Here is a 17052-nt window from a genome sequence, read left to right on the forward strand (position 1 = left end):
TGGTTTCCTCATGATAATTTACAGGTCAAGTTCGAACTTCACGACGGCTCGATCATTTTAAACAAAGTTATGGCACTTTGAACTTTGGTAATTCTGATAATTCTGATGATCCTTAACTCAGTGCCATTTAAGTTGTAATTTCCTTTAAAAACCAATTTCTCTGCAATAATAGGACCGATTGAGATAAAATTTTCACCATATGATGGACTCTGTCTGTAGAATATTTTAATGGTAATTATGACGTCACAGGTCACGTGGTTCGGCCGCCATATTGTTTTTCGTGAAAACGTGAAAACACGAAAACCCCTTTTTCTCTGCAACGGCTGAACAGATCGAGGCCAAACTTTGCAGGCAGAATCGCATACCCATGACGAACAAAAAAGTCAATGAGCATGACGTCATGCGTCACATGGTTTCAGAGTTATGACGTTTTTAAGCATGAACCTTTAAACCCGAGCTCCTCCCTCATTTTTGATCCAATCGAGGGGAAACTTCACAGATCTGTTCAGCACTAAAATGTCCTTTTGGAATTTGCGAGAGGGCACGTGGTTTGGCAGATATCGTTAATTAAACGAATTTTTTTTTTTTTAAATGGATATCTCTTGTTTATTCTCGAGTTCTCCTCAAGCCGCACTGCGCGTCCTCAGCCTCATTTCGCGAACGTCAACAGCGCGACACCGCGCGCTTTCGGGAGGGGCGGAGCCAAGCTGAGCAACATATATATATATATATATACACATCGATCATTGATCGTGAACCGAAAAATATATTAAATTACTGATGGTTTCAGAGTTATGACGTTTTTAATCATGAACCTTTAAAACCGAGCTCCTCCCTCATTTTTATTCCAATCGAGGGGAAACTTCACAAATCTGTTCAGCATATCAGTCTACTAAAATGTCCTTTTGGAATTTGCGATAGGGCACGTGGTTTGGCAGATATCGTTAATTAAACGAAAATATTGAAAAAAAATGGATATCTCTTGAATCGCTAGTACCTCAGACCGTGAGTTGGTAATCATTTATATAATTCACACAGTGCAATACGTGCAGGCTGCTCCACGGAGCGACCTTGCGGGCTTATCAACGAGGCGAGGCGTGACACAGATGTCTCAGCATACCTCAGATCAAGTTTGAAAACCAGCATCAACCGTGCATAAATTAGCATATTCGATCATTTTTGACTAAGTTATGGCACTTTGAACTTTGGTAGGGGACATGTATTGCAGCGCAATACTCAGAATGCTTGTTAATTTTTTTATTTATCTTGTCATTTTCAGTTGCCTTGTAATCAAAGACTATCGTTTTAGATTAATCTGTGTAGTTTGGTATTTATTCCTGTTTGCCTTTCATAAATTTGCCGATAATCAGGGTGGCTTCTGTTGTTTCGGTGCAATTGAGATCGTTCGTTTCTGTGGTGTAAATGAGGTCAAAACTAAAACTTTCAAGAGATTTACGTTCCTGCTCGACATGAACAGCCATCTGAGCTCGTATTTGAAATTGTTCGCAAATTGCTAATGGGAGGTCTGTGTCTGTGTGTGTCTGTGTCTGTGTCTGTGATTGCCTTTTAAAAGCAGGTTTTGTTTTTCTGCAGAATCTTCTATTGTGGTGGTGAAGGTGGAACCTGTACCTATAAATATATCTCCCTCACAAGGTAAGATTCAAAGATAATATTGTTCAACTGGAAGGTAACAATACTTGATGATGGGAATTGTTAAATTGATATATGTGGGAAAACTCCATGCCCAGACCAGGAATCGAACACAGGTCCTCTGGAAAACCATACCAGTGTGCCCCAGAAGCATTGACGGAAAGAGAGTGGCAATCATATGTGTGGGAAAATTACATGCTTGGTCAGGGCTGCCCAGATATCTCAACTGGCAGAGCTCTGGTATGGTTTTCCAGAGGACCTGCATTCGATTCCTGGTCTGGGCATGTAAATTTCCCACGTATATCAATTTAATTATTTAATCATGTTCATTAATGGGAATTGTGTTGAGTAGTCATCGAGATTGAATTCCACAACGTTATATTTTCTTCTTGCCTACTTTGCTTTACTTGACTTGTAAGGGCAGTGATTTTCCGTTTCAAAAAAGTGCCTCTTTCATCTAAAAACCCTAAATTCCATTTTGTGTTATCAACAGAAAAAGCAACATTTATTTTTTGTACTTTCATTGAAAAAGAAAATGCATTTTCCTCAAGTCCGCCCCCAAATCCTCTGCGGTATTCCTGGGCGATACATTTTGCCACTGAAGTGACATGGAAACGCGGACAATGGTGAAGTGAAATTGTAAATGGCAGGTCGGTTAAATGAGGAGTTTAGGTGTTGGTTAAATGAGGAGTTTAGGTGTCGCCATTCCTACATTCATCTGAATAGGCACTTCCTCCTCGGTGCTCGGTGGTTGTCTTTGCCAGTCGGCTTGGCCTGCGGTTTATTTCACGCCATCCATTAGTCGAGACAGTGTTCTGATGCCGACTCGCATTTTGCTCTCCATGAGGCTTGTTAGAGCTCGTGATCTTACCAGTGCGATCACCACGGGCTATTTTCTGCTTCTGGCTCACTGGGAACCTGAACAGCTCTTTTTTAATCCAGGCTGTGCCATTAAGGGCTTTACATTGCATACATCCTTTCTTCCCACATATGGGAAGTTCACATAAAGGGGCACCCTACATCTGGCAAATAAAATACATTGACTTATTCATGTGGCTCTCTGAATCGAATTGGCACCCCTTTATATGAATCTTTCGAGAGCATTACTTGGTTCCTCCAAAGAACACAAGGGTAGTGAGTGCTGCATGCACACAAAATTTTTGAATGTCCCTTCTTTTCTGTTGTTTGCCACTTGGCAGATACCATATAAAGGGGCCTTTTCTAAGCCCCTGACATTTTCCCCAATATGACAATGGGGAGGAACTGGACAAAAGGCAGGGGAGGGAAACAAGTAGGAATTGAGGGATAGGAGTTTAATGTGAGCAGGGGGAAGCTACTGGAGAACAATGTAGGTATGCGAGTGTCATTGGTTGTTTTCTCCATATCCAGGCTTCATGAAAGGTGTTGTTGTCTGCTATCTCCACATGTGCATGGGTTTCAGGAGATGGGACTGAGACCTGCAAGGTTTCAAAGTATGTGTGTGTGTGCGCCAGTTCATTATTGCTTTTCAGAGCAGGTTTTTCTTTTTTTGCAGAATCTTCTATAGTGAAGGTGCAACCTATCCTGACGAATGGATCTCCTTCACAAGGTAATAATCAAACACTATTGTTCAACTTGAAGGTAACAATACTTGATTTATGAGAATTGTGTTGCAGCGCTGTCGTTGACGTTGGATTCCACAATATTATATTTTGTTCTTCTATACTGCCATGAGTCCCTGGTGTTGGGCTAGCGGCTAGGGTGCCAGCTTAGGATCCAAGGATGCTGGGTTCGAATCCCGGTCGATCGCTGAATTAACGTCAGGGGGGTTGACTCAGCCTGTCATCCTTCCGAGGTCGGCAAATTGAGTACCAGTACACTGGTAATTCCCTGTTTATCGTAAAAAGGCGACAAACAGGGTTGGCGGCAAGAAGGGCATCCGGCCGTAAAACATTGCTTCAAAAAGGGGAACCAAAAAACAACAACAACCACGGTCCCCGAAAAGGCAAACCCCCGCTTTGCGGGGAAAAATGGCCTCTAAACGGTGGTTTTTATACTGTCGTGTTCCTGGCGATTAAAATCTTTACCAGGAAACAGATTAGCCGAGCAAGCTTTAACTCCGAAGGCGTTCAGTTCAAATATGGTAGAGTTCATACATGCGGGGAGGAAGGAGGGTAAGGAGGAGGAGGGTGAGGATGCTCAAACTCACTTACCTAACGGATCCTGACGGCAGCCTTCAAACCTATGGAAATTAACTCAAGCGAAAACCGATGTAAAATGTACAGGGGAAAATGATGAAAATATTTATTTTAAAGGAATGCCGGGACAATGAAACGTGACGATAAAAACTAAAACCTAATTTGGGATCCCACACACCAGACTTGCACACAGACACAGGAAGAAATAAACTGTAGTGAATATTGGTGTGGGATTATCGTGGACTCAGCTGCGAGCGGCTTGAACCTTGTCCGAAATCGTCCAGGCCTTCCTCCCTCCTCCCCACCCCCCGTTCCCGCGCGGGGAGGAAGGCCACAGTCCACTCGCTTACATGCGCCGCTCGGCCTAACCGGCGTCACGCTCCAGCAGCAAGCAGCGCTCGTCCATGCGTCGTTTATGCCCGGCAAAACAGCCACTCTCCGTCTGCAAAACTCGCCACGTCTCCGATCGCTGCCTGGAGCCCGCTGTCCTGGTATCGTTTTCTCGCGAGGTCCGGAACGAGGGACACGAGCCGAGGGCAGAGGACAGCGTCAGCAAGGTAGCAAGAGGAGGAGGGAGTTGTCGGAGCCCATATGGCACCCTCCTGTCGGAGGGAAGAGATGCCCGCAGCGCCCAGGATTAAACTGGGCTCCGACCCTAACCCTAACCCTGCCGGGGTGAGAGTCGGAGGGAGAGATGCGCCGCAGCGCCCAGGATTAAACTCCTATCCCCCTGTCGGAGGGAGAGAAATTGTCAGCCAGCGAGTTATTTTACCGCCCGTCGTCTGACGTCACAGATCCTCTCTTCCAATCAGTCTGTCGCCTCTCGACCTCGAGAATGTTCTTCTGGCGTCAGTCCCTCACCATTGGCCGAGCGCTTCGCGCTCTCCTCCCCATCCCATCGGTCGGTGGCCAATCAGTATGTCGCTTCCCTTGCTCTTACTTCACCACTCAGCGAGCTCCTTCTTGCTTTGCTCCGGCCAATCCCTGTTCCCCAGGGCGTGGCTTTTGGCCTGCTTGCTCCGATGTGTGTTTCCCCACAGTGTGGTTCGCCGCAGCGCCCAAACTGGCTTCTGGGTAGGTTTCCATTATTATTATTTGCTATGTGTGGTGCTTTTAATGGTGGGATTCCTCACTCGTGTTTATGTGTGGTGCCATAAGGGACAATGGACAAATCACCATGTCTCACGAACACGGGAATTAACATAATCCCTGCTCTAGTTGGCACAAGGATCATCCTTGTATGATCACAAAGATACACTTATGCGAACAAACCACCCAAAACAAACTTATTACATGTGGCGTTCTCTATCACGATAATCGGACCATGATATCTACACAGATCTACCTGATCTATATATCACTCTACCCCAAAATTAATAACAATAATATTGTTGTGGATCTGAAACGTCGGCCTTCCCCTTACCAAGGGGGGATGAATCCCCTTGTCTTTTATCTAGCCGACTTGATCCGGGGTTGTGACGTTCCTTGCGGTCAGCGCTGAATAGGGTGGTAGGCCGAATTATTCCTATTACCTAATTACCAGCACCTCCCAGGAAGCAAGGAAATAACCCAAGGAAAATAGCAAGGAAAATAACCACGGTTTTAGGTGGAAACGCCGAGCGATAGCGAGCCGTGATCCGAGCTGTTAACAGGAACTAACCCGATTTGAGCAGTGCCGAATCGTGCCACGCTTACCCAATGGAGGAAAAGACTGATACGGTCGAATTAGGAAGAAACAGGAAGAACAATTGATTTATTAATAATTTGCACAGGAAGAAGGAGAAGTACACACAGTGAAGCCTTAAAAACAGTCTTAACTTATCCCCTGGACAAACGGGCCCGCACACACACTCACACGGGGATGTAGATGGTCAAGGGTTGAGGGTCCAGGGATGGCGTCCACAGCTCGTCCTCCGGGTCCCCGTCTCGTACGGCGGTGTAGATGATAGGACAGACGGCAGGGCACTCCCCGCGTGTCGTTGGCGCGGATCGGACAATTATAGGGTGGAATGCGGCGAAAGGTAGGCTGGCGGTTACTGGCGACCACGGTCGCGTATGTAATAAATGCACTCGAACGCGCTGCTTGATGCGTTTGCCTCACGAGGCCTCCTGAACAGTCCTCTTGCAGAGCGCGTATATTCCTTCAGTCTTTATCAATTCTTTCGCACGAGAGTCCTCTTCACCTCTTGATACTAGCGCATAAGTCCTCCACACAACAATTCCAAGGCTTGGCTTCCCTCACGAGTCCTTATGCAAAGTGCAAATTGTGCAAGTCCTCCTCCGCACAGTCCTCTCGAAGGGCTTTGTGCTTGCGGTTATATAGCGCCGCCCAGCGAACCTTCTCAAATCTGCCAGACGCGCACTGACCACGCCCCTCACGCCATTCCACCCGAGCCCTGGTTGGTTTGTTGGCTCCTACCGGCTCCGCCCTTGACGTCTGCTTGACGTGGCCACACCCCCCAACCTCACGCTCCTCCCCCTTTTCCAGGCCTACCTCGTGGCATTTGGCTGGTTTGAGCATCCTAATGCGAGTGGCAATATGGCGCAGACTGGATGGTGCGCAATGGGGAATGGGGCGCAGACTGGATGGTGCCCAATGAGGTCGATTGGAGGGTGGGCTGCAAAATGAACGGGACCTACTCTTATTTATTTCTTTACACAACGCAGGTATCACTATTGGAAATGTCCTTATCTCACATATACTATGACATACAGTCACGTGAAAAAGTAAGTACACCCCATGTAAAGTTTTGACTTTTTCAACATATTTCAACATACAGCTATTTGATCTTCATTTCAACAATATTGATAGATAAAGGTGATATAATATAACAAATATCATGAAACATTTACATTTTGTAGTCCATTGTATAATTTAAATAAACACAAATGCAAATTTCACATGTGGAAAAAGTAAGTACACCCCTACATTTATCACCACTTCAAATACCTAAAATTAGAATCAGGTGCACCAGCTCAGGTGCAAATGATAAGAACATCGTTAGAGAGGATCTTGGAGGAACCTGTCTTATTTAAACCTCAGACATTTCGTTTGGTTTGCTCTTTGTTGTTGAAGTGTGCAGCGTCACCATGCCTAGATCAAAAGAGCTCTCTGAGGCCTTCAGAAAGAAAGTTATAGATGCCTACGAGTCTGGGAAGAGATTTAAAAAGATCTCCAAACAATTTGAAATCAATCATTCGACTGTCCGGAAGATCATCTACAAGTGGAGAAGATTCCAAACAACTGCCAACTTGTTCAGGCCAGGCCGACCCAGCAAGTTCAGCCCGAGAGCAGACCGCAAGATGCTGAAAGAAGTCTCGAAGAACCCCAGAATGTCATCACGAGACCTAAAGTGCACGAATCTACCATTAGAAAGAGGCTGCACAAATTTGATCTACATGCGAGGTGTGCCAGGAGGAAACCTTTGCTGTCCAGAAAGAACATCAGGGCAAGCCTAAAGTTTGCCAATGAACACCTAGGCAAAGACCAGCACTTCTGGAACAATGTGCTCTGGACAGATGAGTCAAAGGTAGAGCTATTTGGCCACAGTACCAGAAGACATGTTTGGCGAAAACCAAAGACAGCATTGACCACAAGAACCTGATACCAACTGTAAAGCATGGTGGTTGAACTATTATGGTTTGGGGCAGCTTTGCTGCGTCAGGGCCTGGGCAGCTCACCATCATAGAATCCACTATGAAATCTTCATTGTACCAGAGGGTGCGTGAGGATAATGTGAGGCCATCTGTCGGAAAGTTGAAGCTCAACCGAAGGTGGACCTTGCAACATGACAATGACCCTAAACATACCAGTAAACCCACCAAGGAATGGCTGAAAAGAAAGAAATGGAGCGTTCTGGAATGGCCAAGTCAAAGCCCGGATCTAAATCCCATCGAGATGTTGTGGGGGGATTTGAAACGAGCTGTGCATGCAAGAAACCCCACAAACATCGCACAGCTGAATGAATTCTGCATGGAAGAGTGGGCAAAAATTTCTTCCAGTCGATGTCAGAGACTGGTAGACAGTTATAAGAAACGCCTACTTGAGGTTGTTTCTGCCAAAGGGGGCAATACCACATATTAGAGCTAAGGGTGTACTTACTTTTTACACATGCGAAATTTGCATTTATGTTTATTTAAATTATACAATGGACTGCAAAATGTAAATGTTTCATGATATTTGTTATATTATATCACCTTTATCTATCAATATTGTTGAAATGAAGATCACATAGCTGTATGTTGAAACATGTTGAAAAAGTCAAATCTTTACATGGGGTGTACTTACTTTTTCACGTGACTGTAACTAATGTTCTAAGGTGTCCTACGTGTTGCATGTGGACTAACTATGGGGGCAAAACCTTTAACCTTTATTAATCAATATGTACATTTCTCAGAACCGCAACACTGCACCCCTCCTTCGCCAGGCTTTTTTCCCGAGCCGAACCCACACACCAGTGAGCCCGACCGGTTCTGATGCAAGGGTCAGTTCTACCTTTTAACTTAGTGTGACACTTAGGTGTGGTTACCCTCTACATTTAACCTAACACCCTGTGTGCGACAGTTTTAAACACTAGATATGTCCCACCTACTGCGTTGTGTACTAACTAACAGACTCACGCCCACAATTAACCGAATTACGGAAAGAATCCTCAAACTATACATAAAGCCGGTGGGGAGCATGTTATTTACAAGACTACTAATTATTTACAATACTACAACCCAGGACCTGTTCTTTTTGTGGGGGAGAGAAGAATTTCTGAAAAGAGGAAACACAAATGCAATGCACTGCACCAATACACCATACACCATATGCACAAAAATAAAAATAAATGCACAAAAAACACCAAAATGCACAATCATCCAAAATTGCACAAAAACCATTTCATAAACCAATGAATGATGTCTTGTGCTTGGCTGGCTGCTGAGTTGCGACGTCTTCCTGCTTCGTCTTCGGTGTGCCATCGTCAAAGCTTACAGTCTTCTTTTCCTGACACACCAAAGGTAATTCATAAAAAGGCACAAACCGTGTCTGTTTTTATTCCGGCCAGCAGGGCCAGCTTAGGTGGTCCGACTGCATGGCATTGGGGCCACTAAAAAAAACAGTGGTCCGCAGGGCAAGATAACGCTTGCAGCAATTGTCTGCTCAAGCAAAGGTGCCAGGCCACAGAACGTGTGGTCCATCAGGTGTACCGGTGCAGGCAACAGGTAGCAGGGTGCAGCGCAAAGGTGCAGCCGCACAGCTCAGGGCACCTGCACACTCCCATCAACAAAGAAAATGGGTCCATGGGTGGGGAGGAAAGACAAAGCAGAGGTTAGCGGGGGAAAGGGCGCAAGGGTACATACAATGCAAGGTAATGAAACATGAGGGGCGCTGGAGAGCGAGCGGAGAAAGCCGTTCGTCACCCCCCATGTCAACCTGCACTACCCTTGCCCCTCCCCGTATTTACACAATTTACAAATTCCGTCTCTCCTGTCTTGTCTCCCATATCTCCCCCTAATTCCGAATTTGTTAGCCAATCTCTCCCAAGAAGGAAGGGATGGAATTACACACAATGTCTCACCCACGTCATGATGCGTCTTTCATTCCAAATAGTTCACAAAACCTGGTGTGGAGTCCCGTCACCTCGGTGAGTGGATGCGGATGGTGCGAAGAGATTTCATCCAAGTTATCCTCTAATAACATTAACTCTTTAAACTACCCGGGGTCTTGCCCTGCCAATCCAATTGGCCATATTTACTCTATGTGGTTCTAAAAACCAATTCCCATTGACCATCCCTGTGGTGCTCTTCCAATTTGGGGTCTCACTCCCCCAATTTTTCCTACTGTGCCCTCACACAATTTCGGGGCTGGGTCGTGTGGCTCTACCAGCAGGTCTACCTACCTGCGCACCTCCGCCACTGGAGTCACCACCCGAGCTTGCCTAGCTCCTGCGACTACCCTACACTGGGGAAGGCCCTCCTGGCTCTCTCACCCTGCTAATGCCCTCTCTGGCATTGGGATACCCGGGTCCTTCCTTTGGATCCTCGGGCCCCACTGAACACTACACAACTGGCTCCCAGAGCCTACCTGCGGCCTCACCTGGCCAACAGACTACCTGATCAAGCTCCCCCTGATCAGTGTGCAGCTCCTGTGGAATCACATGCCGACATACAAATCTTTCCATGAAGGCCTGCGCTACCACCCCGGCTTCTTGGTTGGGGAGGGCATAGGCCTCCGGCCACTTGGTGAAATAGTCCATTACAACGAGGATGTACTTATTACCTTGGCTGGTGCGGGGTAGCGGTCCTAGAATATCCATAGCCACCCGCTCAAGGGGGGCCCCCACCTGGTGTAATTGAAGGGGGGCCCTCATCCTCCATGCTGGTCCCTTTTTAGCAGTACAGGCGTCGCATCTCCGACACCAGTCCTGTATATCGCGCCCCATATTAACCCAATAGAACCTCCGGCGGAACCGAGATGTTGTCTTTGTCCTGCCCAAATGGCCGCCGGAGCGGGTACCATGCACCTGTTGTAATATGATGTTTTTGAATTTATTTGGAACTATCACCAGCCAGGAAGTTCTCTCAGAGGGAACCTCCACCCACTTGCGATACAAGATGTTATCCTTCAATTCCAGGGTCTGCCACTGAGCCCAATATGCCTTTGTTGGCGCCCCGAGGGGGGTGACCTCTTCCCCCTTAGGTCTTTGCCCCAATTTGACCCATTCGTACACCGGTCCCAGCACGGGATCCTCCCGCTGGGCCGTGCTCCATGCCAATGTTCCGAATTCTTCGTCTGCGGTTAGTGGCAAAATTGGCCCTCTTACCCGGGTTGCACGGACGACGAGGATAGGGGCGGAATCACCCAATTGCTCCCTCTCCTCGTGTCTCGCACAAAATTTACAGTTTTCCCCCAGACAAGGACGCCGAGAGAGTGCATCGGCATTCCCATGGGCCTTCCCGGCCCTATGGGTCACATTAAAATCGTACTGCTGCAACTTTTCCAACCACCTTGCAATTTGGCCCTCCGGTTCCTTGAACCGAAGGAGCCATTGCAAGGAGGAATGGTCAGTTGGAACCAAAAATTTCCGCCCGTACAAGTACGGGTGAAAATGGTTCATGGCAGCCAGCATAGCCAATAGTTCCTTGGCCACCTCTCTTGCAAACAAAGTACACTTGCTCGGGCTCAATTTCAACCCTGCCTGTCTGAGGCACCCAAACACCTGGTCCAAATTAGCTATTGCCTGGGGGAATGTCTTCGCATGTACTAGGATGTCATCCAGGTATACCAGGCATGATTGCCATGGCATGCCGCCTAGTACATGCTTCATGAGTCTCTCAAAGGTGGCGTGGGCGTTACACAAACCAAACGGCATCACAGTGAACTGATCCAGCCCCTTACCTGTGGAAAATGCCATTTTCTCCTTCCCTGCCCTATCCATCTCCACCTGCCAATTCCCACTCTTGAGGTCTAAAGTTGAAAACCAATTTGAGCCCGCAACGGCATCGAGGGCATGGTCATTTATTGGCAGCGGATATGAGTCCTTGAGTGTCACGTTGTTTCACTGGCGATAGTCCACGCAGAAATGCGTGGTCCCATTCTTCTTTTTGACCAGCACAACAGGTGACATCCAAGGACTTCCCGAGGGCTCGATGACACCTGCATCGAGCATTTTTTCTACCTGCTCGTCAGCTTCCTCCCTCTTGCTCCAAGGGAGCCGTCGCGTCGGGTGGGCTGATGAATAGGCCGGGCCTCACCGGTCTGGATCTGATGTTTCATCAGACCCGTATGTCCAATATCCTCGGGGGACAAGGAGAAGATATCCAAATGGGATCCAATTAGTTTGTGTAAGGCCTCCCTCTAGGTACCTCCCAACTCTACGCTACTTCGATTTACCATCTCGCAAATGGGATCGGGCCAATTCCTTCTACTTATTGAAGGCTCCCCCTGGGGCTGGCTCGGCTGGACGTTCTCGCCCCTCACTGCCGCGACTTCCTTAACTGGGGTGCAGCCAGCTACCTTCGTGCCCCTTACTATAGTGCATGGTTCTGTACTAATATTAATTACGCGGACGGCCCGTCCGTTTTTACAAGGGTGCGGCCCACGATTAAACCCGGGATGGACTGCGCTGCCACTGGTTCGACCAGGCCGCAGGACTCCTGCCACGTTGGCCGAGCTGACCATCGGGCCGGCACTATGGCCTCGGCGGGATGGTCGCGGCCTCAGAAGCCTCCAGCTCCATCCTCTCGGTCGTGCTCACCCCCTCCAATGGTAGCTCTTCTACTCCCACTTGCAGGGTCCCCCGGCACAAATCGATTTTACAACCGCTGGCAGTCAACAAATCCAACCCTAATAAGCATGGGTCGCACAACTCCGCCACCCAAACCTCTATTTCTCTCCTTACCGACCACAACTTGAGGGTTACAAAACCACGCCCTATGATCGGGGCCGTTACCCCTGTAACCAGCTGCAAACTATAATTTTCCAGACGCTGGATTTTATCCCAGCCGCCCGCACTCGAATTAAGGATCACAGGGCTGATGATCGTGGCGCTAGCTCCTGTGTCCACTACGGCGTCTACCCCTACGCCGACAATTTTTGCACCGAATCGACAAACTACCAGTACCAATTTGGCCACAATGAATGACCTGTCGCGTCAATGAGGGCGCTTCACCATCCCCTACTGCCGAACACGGCCCTGTATGTTCGGCACATTCTAGTTTCCCGGGCCCTGGCGGGGGGTTGTCTGGGGTCGGCTAGTCTGACCCGCACGGGGCGGAGTTGTTGGTCTTGGTTGCCGGGGTGCGTCCTGGCACGGAGCTCGACACTTCCACACACGGTGACCCATCCGGCTACAATTGTAGCACCTCACCTGGTAAGGTGCTTGCCTCTGGAATTCCAAATTTCTCCCCCTGAATGTCCGAATTGGGGCATTTGATCGTGGCCCTCCGTGGGCCACCTCTGGGGCCGCCTGCCATGGTCCAGGTCCCGCCAGACACTGGTTCACCAGCCTCCGGACCATGCTCTCTAGGTCAGGACCCCCTTCGGGGGCGGACCCCCTAGGGGGCCGCCACCCATCACGGGTCCCACCTGGTGCACCACCACGGCGTGGCGCTCGCCTCCCCGAGCCAGGGGCCTCGCTGCTTCCCAACGAGCCGCAGCGTCAGCCGCCTGGCTCAAGGTCTGCGGGTGCCACATGGCGAGCTGTTGTCGGAGCTCCGGATCCGGGAAGGCCTGGATAAAGTGATCCAGCGCCAGGCTTTCCTGGGAACCGCTGCCATGTCCGCGTGTGCAATCCCTTCTGCGCGGCGAATGTCATGGGCAAGTTCCCCGATGGTCTCCTGGGGCTTGCGTTTTCGCTGCGCGAGCTGAGCTTTAACAAGCTCGCTCTGCTGTTCGATGCCGAATCGGTTAATTAAGGCTGCACGGAGGGCTGGCAGGGTGAGAGCACCCGGCAGTAACGCCGTCAGCACCTCCGCCGCCGCGCCGCGCAGTGCCCCCACAAGTACTCCACCTTCGTCCGGATTCCAACCGTTACCCCTACACACATACTCAAACTGCGCCAGGTACGCCCGCAGATCACTCTTGCCGTCATACGGCGCGAGTGGGACCTTGTGGGTGCCCGAAGGCCGGACCCCGTGCGTCGCTCCTTGCGGGGTTAGCGCGGGGCCGAACCGTTCGGGCCCCCACAGTACACTATTCCCGGGGGGCTCTCGTGCATCCCCCCGTCCCTCTGAAAACTACCCCTGTCAGTGTCGATGCCTGGGTCGCCCCTCCGCAACCCGCTACCCACTCCATACTCGCACACCCTTGCTCACCAATACCTTTCGCACTCCCCATGGTCGGACATCCTTGCACACATCCTCTTTCCACGCACTCTGCACCAGTCGCACACCTAACCAGTGGCCTCTCACGAACGCCCGGGTGTAGACCAACACCCAAGCTCGCTGAACCTCCCCTCACACCATATACATTTCCGAACATATCGCCACTCACCTCGGCGCCTCTTCCTCGTCGCTCCTCCTCCACCACCTGCAAACTCTTTATCTGGTTAGCAAGTACATCATCACGATTTGAGTACAGACCTTGTACATAATCCATCACTTCCTCCCTCAGCTCCTTCTTAGTTTCCCTCCGTCTCTTTTTAATTTCACTTACCCCCTCTTCCACTTCCTCTAATTTTTGTTTCACCTCGTTTATTTCCTGGTGCGCCCCTTCAATTTCTTCCTCTAATGCTACCTTGGTCGTCTCCATGTGCTTCCTCACTTCTCGTTCTTTCGTCTCCATTGGCTCTACCACCTCCTCTAACCTCTTCGTCAGTCCCTCATGTACTGTCTGACATTCCTTTTTCGTCGCTATTAGTTCTTTCTTTATCTCTTTCTGTGTCGCCTTCAGCCCCCTATTACGGCTGTGTTCTTTTCTACCTGCTCCCCTAACTCCTTTTGTCCCACTGTCAGCTGCTCTACTCCTCGCGTCAGATATTCTATGCCCCCCTGTAACCGAGCTGTGCTGTAACTCACCTCTTTCTCCATGCGCTCCTCACCCCGCTTTACCTCCTCGCGTACTCCCGCGACCTCTTCGCTCACCCCGCGCCTTATATCCTCCCCCATCTCTCCTATTTCCTGGATGCCGCCCTCATCTGTTCCAGCTCCCCCTTGTGGGTGTCCAATTTGGTTTCTAGCCCGATTTTTACCTCTTCTAGCTGCTCTCCCATTCGTTTGATTTCCCGGGCGGATTGCTCCCCTATTTCTCTTAATTTGCCTTCCATATTGTTTTCTAACCCCTCTAACCCATTCTTCACCCCTTCCATTTGGTTCTCCTGGGTGGCCATCCTATTTTCCAATCCCGTTAACCCGTCCTTCATTTCCCCAATTTGGCTACCCACGTCCTCCAATTGGCCCCCTAATTTGCCTTCTAGCCCCCCAATTTGGCTTTCTAATCGCTCCCCCATTATACTTTCCATTCCCTCACTATCGGCCCTCATTTCTCCCATCTCTTTCCTTAATCCCCCAATTTCGCTTTCTAATCCCCCAAATTTGACTTCTAGGCCCCCAATTTGGCTTCCCAATTGTTCCCCCACTATTTTCATGTCTTCACTCGACTTGACCATAAGGGCCCTTATTTGCATCATAAAGAGGTCCAGATTCACTAGTGCTGCGGGCTCGGCTGCATTTTTTGCAGTATTGTTGATATTTACAGGTTTCAAAGGTGGTAAGTTTCTTTTGCGTTTCTATATATATATATATATATATATATATATATATATATATATATATATATATATATATATATATATATATATATATATATATATATATATATTGTTGCGGATATGGGATTTGCATCCATCCATATCCGCTTGTAAATATTCCCCTATTTCCTCAATACTTCCCAACTATCCCCAATCCCCCATTCCCTAGTCCCATTTTCTGTAAACAACACTCTGTAGACCCGACCTCCCCCTATTTCCCCCCATTAAATGTCGCATCCAGGTCCACCGCATCTCACGTAGACAACTATAGGACATCTTGCTAGTTATTCTTAGTCTATGTCAGTTAAGGATTCGTTTCCATTAATTCTGACCCTTCGTTGCACCAGAATGTGATTGTATGGCACCGTTAGGAAGTTTAGGACCTCCCAATACCTCCCCGCAGCTCTTCCTCATGGTTCAGAAACAACAACAACAACAACAACAGCAATGGCGGCGGCGTGCACAGGGAGTGTAGGGGCTCCCTGTCAGCTCCTTGTCAAGGGCGGAGCCCGGTAACCCCCGCACCCAATGGAAGCGGCGGACCGGTCCCATCTGGGGCGGAGCCAACCAGCCGAGGGCGTGTCACTCCCCGTTGAGCATGCGCAGCCGAGGGAGTGGTGACGTCAGATGCGCGCTGAGCTTGAAGCAAGAGAGACGTCCCTTCCGAGCGCTGTGACACCTCCCCGCATCTCTGGACTGCACCGTGCTTTATCCTGTCCCTGAGCCAAGGTGCACCTTGTGCTATCGACTGCCTGTCCCTTCCTGCCATCAATCCCTGTGTAAGTCAGCCTTGTTCCGTTTGTCTGTGGTCCGTCTGGGATAAGATAAGATTGTATTTAAGTGCCCATCTCTTCTGTGTCTTTTACCTCACTCTACCTTGTAATCTACCCCTTTTCTCCACCACTAATTATACCCTCCTCCGGAGGTCTTGAGAACTGTACCCCTTGCGTCGTTTCATTTATCCCAGTCGTTGTGTCCTTTCCAATCATTGATTTAGCGTAGCGCGATTTGGCCAACGTTCGGGTGGAATCGGGTGAGTTGGGGAAGAATCGGGGGAACTGTTAGGTCACGGCAATACCACCGCTCGGTAAATAACATCTAATCTGCGATCCGTAACGATATATATTGCCACCTGTCCTCTGGTCTGGTTCCATCTGCACTTTGAGTCGCCAACCCTCTCCAGCTGCTCCTGGATGCGTGCTTTCTTCTGGAAAAGGTGACCAGGAAAAATCCCCAAAATCCTTGCTGAGATCACCACCTTCACCACCCTTCACTCTTTGTTCTTTTCCCCCCCCCCCTCCAATTTGTAGAACCACTTCCTGACGCTGTTTAATTCCACCATTCCATCAATAACTGCCATAACCCAACGCTCCTACTTGCAGGTTTCAAACTGTCGTCAATGCTGAGCTTAGCATATATTGAAGAATTAAAACGCTGTGTTCTTTGCACTAACATTGGATTTTGTGCAGGTGAAATTGGTGCCATTGAGAGGAGGGTTCGCCATGATGATGCTCTTCCAACTTCAAACAACATCCATGTGAAAGAAGAACTGAGTGAAGATTCTTGCAATGCAGATGGTGAGCTCAGAGGCTTGTTACCCCACACACACCCACACCAAAAGGTTCAGCAATTGGTTAATGTCCATCTGTCTGTAAACGTCAGTTTATGATCGAGGAACAACTTTATTTCAATTCAATGTCGTATTTTGAACACGAATCAGAAGATGAATCGGAAAACGAACCTGCTTAATTGCAAAACTTCCTGAACGTCCTGAACGTCCCAAATGCACATGCACCACGAGGAATGAGGTAATATTCTTACTCTGCCTGCCTGACAGTCAAACAACATTGAAAATCATTCCAAACAGGAAATTTATTGTGTTTTAAGAACGTCATATTGGACACAAACAACAGCCATGAATAACTAATGTAACATGTTTGTTGCGGTGGTGTAATAGCCACTGCACAAACGGTGGTAAATTGTGGAATCAA

The 17052-nt window shown here is 48.7% G+C and overlaps 1 protein-coding gene across 1 annotated transcript in view; it reads left to right on the plus strand.

Moving 5' to 3' along the window:
* LOC137427766 (uncharacterized) overlaps positions 1-17052 on the plus strand; it is a 37240-nt gene that overhangs the window by 11173 nt on the left and 9015 nt on the right. The window contains exons 2-4 of the mRNA XM_068117488.2: positions 1594-1653; positions 3185-3238; positions 16531-16638. Of these exons, the coding sequence (XP_067973589.2) occupies positions 1594-1653; positions 3185-3238; positions 16531-16638 (222 nt within the window). The remainder of the gene's footprint in view (positions 1-1593; positions 1654-3184; positions 3239-16530; positions 16639-17052) is intronic.

This window comes from Myxine glutinosa, chromosome 5 (genome assembly GCF_964187855.1).
Source record: "Myxine glutinosa chromosome 5, kmMyxGlut1.1, whole genome shotgun sequence".
Taxonomy (NCBI): domain Eukaryota; kingdom Metazoa; phylum Chordata; class Myxini; order Myxiniformes; family Myxinidae; genus Myxine; species Myxine glutinosa.